Genomic DNA, 2,934 nt, shown 5'->3' with positions numbered 1-2,934 from the left:
ACACTGAACAGATACCGCTGTGTGACGCAGCTTTTCTCAGCTTGTTTAACTCCGACACTGAAGAGGACTTCGATGAGGTCGTTTTGTTGGACCAGAAACTGTTAAAGAAAACTACCAAAATAAGGTCAGTTATTTGAACCATATTCCTCCGAACTTTAATTCCTAAAGGTTTGCTTTTTATGTTTTGATGTTGAATTCACTTTTTTGACGACAAATTTGGGTGTACTGCTTTTTTTATGTTGGGGGTGCGGCTTATAGTCCGAAAAATATGGTAGTATTGGCGTATGAATATATTTGACCATCTATGTCTCATTTTGATGCTGTGAGGATTGTAGGAAACCTACAATAAATTCAAACTTGTCTTTAAAAATGATTGAAACTGTGTTTTATAAGTGATTTTGTTTGATCGAAGTGGCGTGATGTGACATGATAAAGCCAGTTAAATAAAAAAGGGCACAGACGACATAAAAATGGACATACTTTCTTGAATAAACAAAGAATTTTGCATTTTTTTCAGATAAATACAAAGATGTGAATAGTTTGATCGACTTATTTTCTTCCAAGGTCAACGCAGTCGCCACGTTTGCTGCTGTTTAGTTTGACAGATACCAAAAAATAACATTTGTCAAAGTTTTTCACACATCTGTCGACATATTCACTAAAAAATAACCTACATATTCATAAATACATAAGAAATCTGCTTAAAATACAATGTAAAATACAAGGTTTATATAGTCAAGTGTAACTTATTTATGCACTTGTTGAGCAGGTGATTTTCTTCGGATCCAGGTTTCCCACACCTTGGTCAACATCAAATTCAAGGACCTTTCAAGGACTTTCCAGTAGCAATTTTCTCAAATTCAAGAACCACACACGACGGCATTTACCTGCTACTATCGCAGAACGTTACCAATAAACAGGTTTAATATCATGTAAATTCAATAAAAACAGAATAACATAGAAGAAAGTGAATTAAATGTACACCCTACATTCATATCTACAACACACGGACATGTAATTATGTCCTGGGAGGTTCAGCAGCTCAGTTTGGGAGGAGGGGATGTGAACATGTCCAGATGCTCGGTGAGGATGGGAGGAGCTGTGGTGCTCTCACCTGGGCTCAGAAAGAACGACCCGCCCTGCTCTGCTCTGATTGGATAAAACTATGACCATGGCTCAAGTTATTTGTTGAAAGCCACGACAGTTTACCCTAATCCTGAGTTATCCACCACAACAAATGTAAGTTATTTATTTATTTATTTGTTTGTTTATTTATTTATTTATTTATTATTTTTTTTTACAGATGATGAAAATTAGTCATGTGAATAGAGAACTTCAATCCCCAAAAAACATCGGTAACACTTTCTATTACGGTACCCTTATTACCATGTAATTACAAGATAAAACACGCAATTAAATGTAATTTCTACCTTATTACCATGTAATTACGTGGTAGTTAAGGTACAATTTTACTATGTAATTGTCTGCAGTAATGTAGCACTTACCTGGTAATGTATTACAATTCACTATGTAACACCTAAATAAGTAGTAGGTAATTTGGACAGTTTTAAAGTTATATTTTATTGCAATTAACCACTAACCCCAAAATTTAGTTGTATTCTTTTGGTTATAAATATAGTGCTGAGTTACTATTGAATAGTAATTTGATTGTAGTTGCCCAATAAATGTAGTTTTACTAACAGCAGTTTTTCTTTTGTACCCTAATTACCCCATAAATACATGGTAATAAGGTAGTAATTACCATTTCATTACATTTTTTAATTACCTTGTAATTACATGGTAATAAGGGTACCGTAAATGAAAGTGTTACCAAGACATTCAAGGACTTTCAAGGACAAGTGCAATTTTTGGCTGTTTTCACAAACATTCCAGGGCCTTGAAATCATTTTTTCAAATTCACAAACTTTCAAGGATTTCAAGGACCCTGACGATCCCTTGACCATAACCTTGACAATGATAAACAAAGGTCTGATTCTGAGAAAATTCATACTAAACCTTCCATCCTTAAAAACAAAACAAACAAACAAAATAATAATAATTAAAAAAAGGACAGTTGACAAAAACCATTAAAAACCTAAAAGGAACCTGACATTCATGCTCATGTTGAGAAGATGGGAACTTGAGAAACTCTAAACACACCAGAGCAATGAAACGCACAAATAGATTCATCTTCTCTGTTACTTACCGTTGTTATGTAGCGTGAGTGGAACTCAGGGGCATCCTTCAAAAAGGTGAGTCCAGGATGAGTGTCAACTATGTCCTAACACGACAATAAAAACAACAAAACAAAAGTCAAAGCAAAAGGACAAAAATATGTAAACCCTTGCGATTCTCAAAGTGTTAAAAAGACGCTGACCTGCAGTAAAGGAATAAAGTCTTCCTGTTCCAAATAGCTACAGCCAGGTTTAGATAACATGGAAATAAATCTGGATGCATCATCATGGCAACTGTGCAGCAACCTGCAGAAGAGAGGTGGTGATTTGGGAGATACTTGATCTAAAAACTTAAGAGTTGTGATTCTCTATTTGAAGCATTAAAACAGGTTTGGACTTACTTCCTCCATGTTGCAACAAATGAGTGAACCGACACGAAGCCCGTCCTCTCACCACTGGCTGCGTAAAACATGGGGGCCTTCCAGTAAAGTGGACACCCACACACCTGAACAGAGACACATTAAATGATCATTTCTACACACAAACATGTTAGTTAGAGAAATAAATCTATCTATAAATTCACCAAGTAGGACAATATCCATCATTTTTTAAATAGCAAACAGGTTACAGCTGAGAATTGTAAACCTATTATAAATCAGACAAATCTTTCCTTCTTCCACACAAACAGTCTTCAAATCTTGAAGGTTTCGTGGACCTCTTCTATGAACTCTGATCTTTAGTTCTTTCCATAGATTTTCTG

General features: G+C 35.2%; 1 protein-coding gene across 1 annotated transcript in view; it reads right to left on the bottom strand.

The window, feature by feature from the left end:
• LOC106525540 (serine/threonine-protein phosphatase 2A regulatory subunit B'' subunit alpha) overlaps positions 1-2,934 on the bottom strand; it is a gene marked incomplete in the record, with an annotated part of 170,598 nt that overhangs the window by 12,608 nt on the left and 155,056 nt on the right. Inside the window, 3 exon segments of the mRNA XM_014019817.1 lie at positions 2,207-2,281; positions 2,378-2,480; positions 2,576-2,679. Coding sequence (XP_013875271.1) covers positions 2,207-2,281; positions 2,378-2,480; positions 2,576-2,679 — 282 coding nt within the window.

This window comes from Austrofundulus limnaeus, unplaced genomic scaffold (genome assembly GCF_001266775.1).
Source record: "Austrofundulus limnaeus strain Quisiro unplaced genomic scaffold, Austrofundulus_limnaeus-1.0 Scaffold232, whole genome shotgun sequence".
Taxonomy (NCBI): Eukaryota; Metazoa; Chordata; class Actinopteri; order Cyprinodontiformes; family Rivulidae; genus Austrofundulus; species Austrofundulus limnaeus.
The sequence above is the reverse complement of the archived record's forward strand: the minus strand, read 5'-3'. Positions and strand labels throughout refer to the sequence as shown.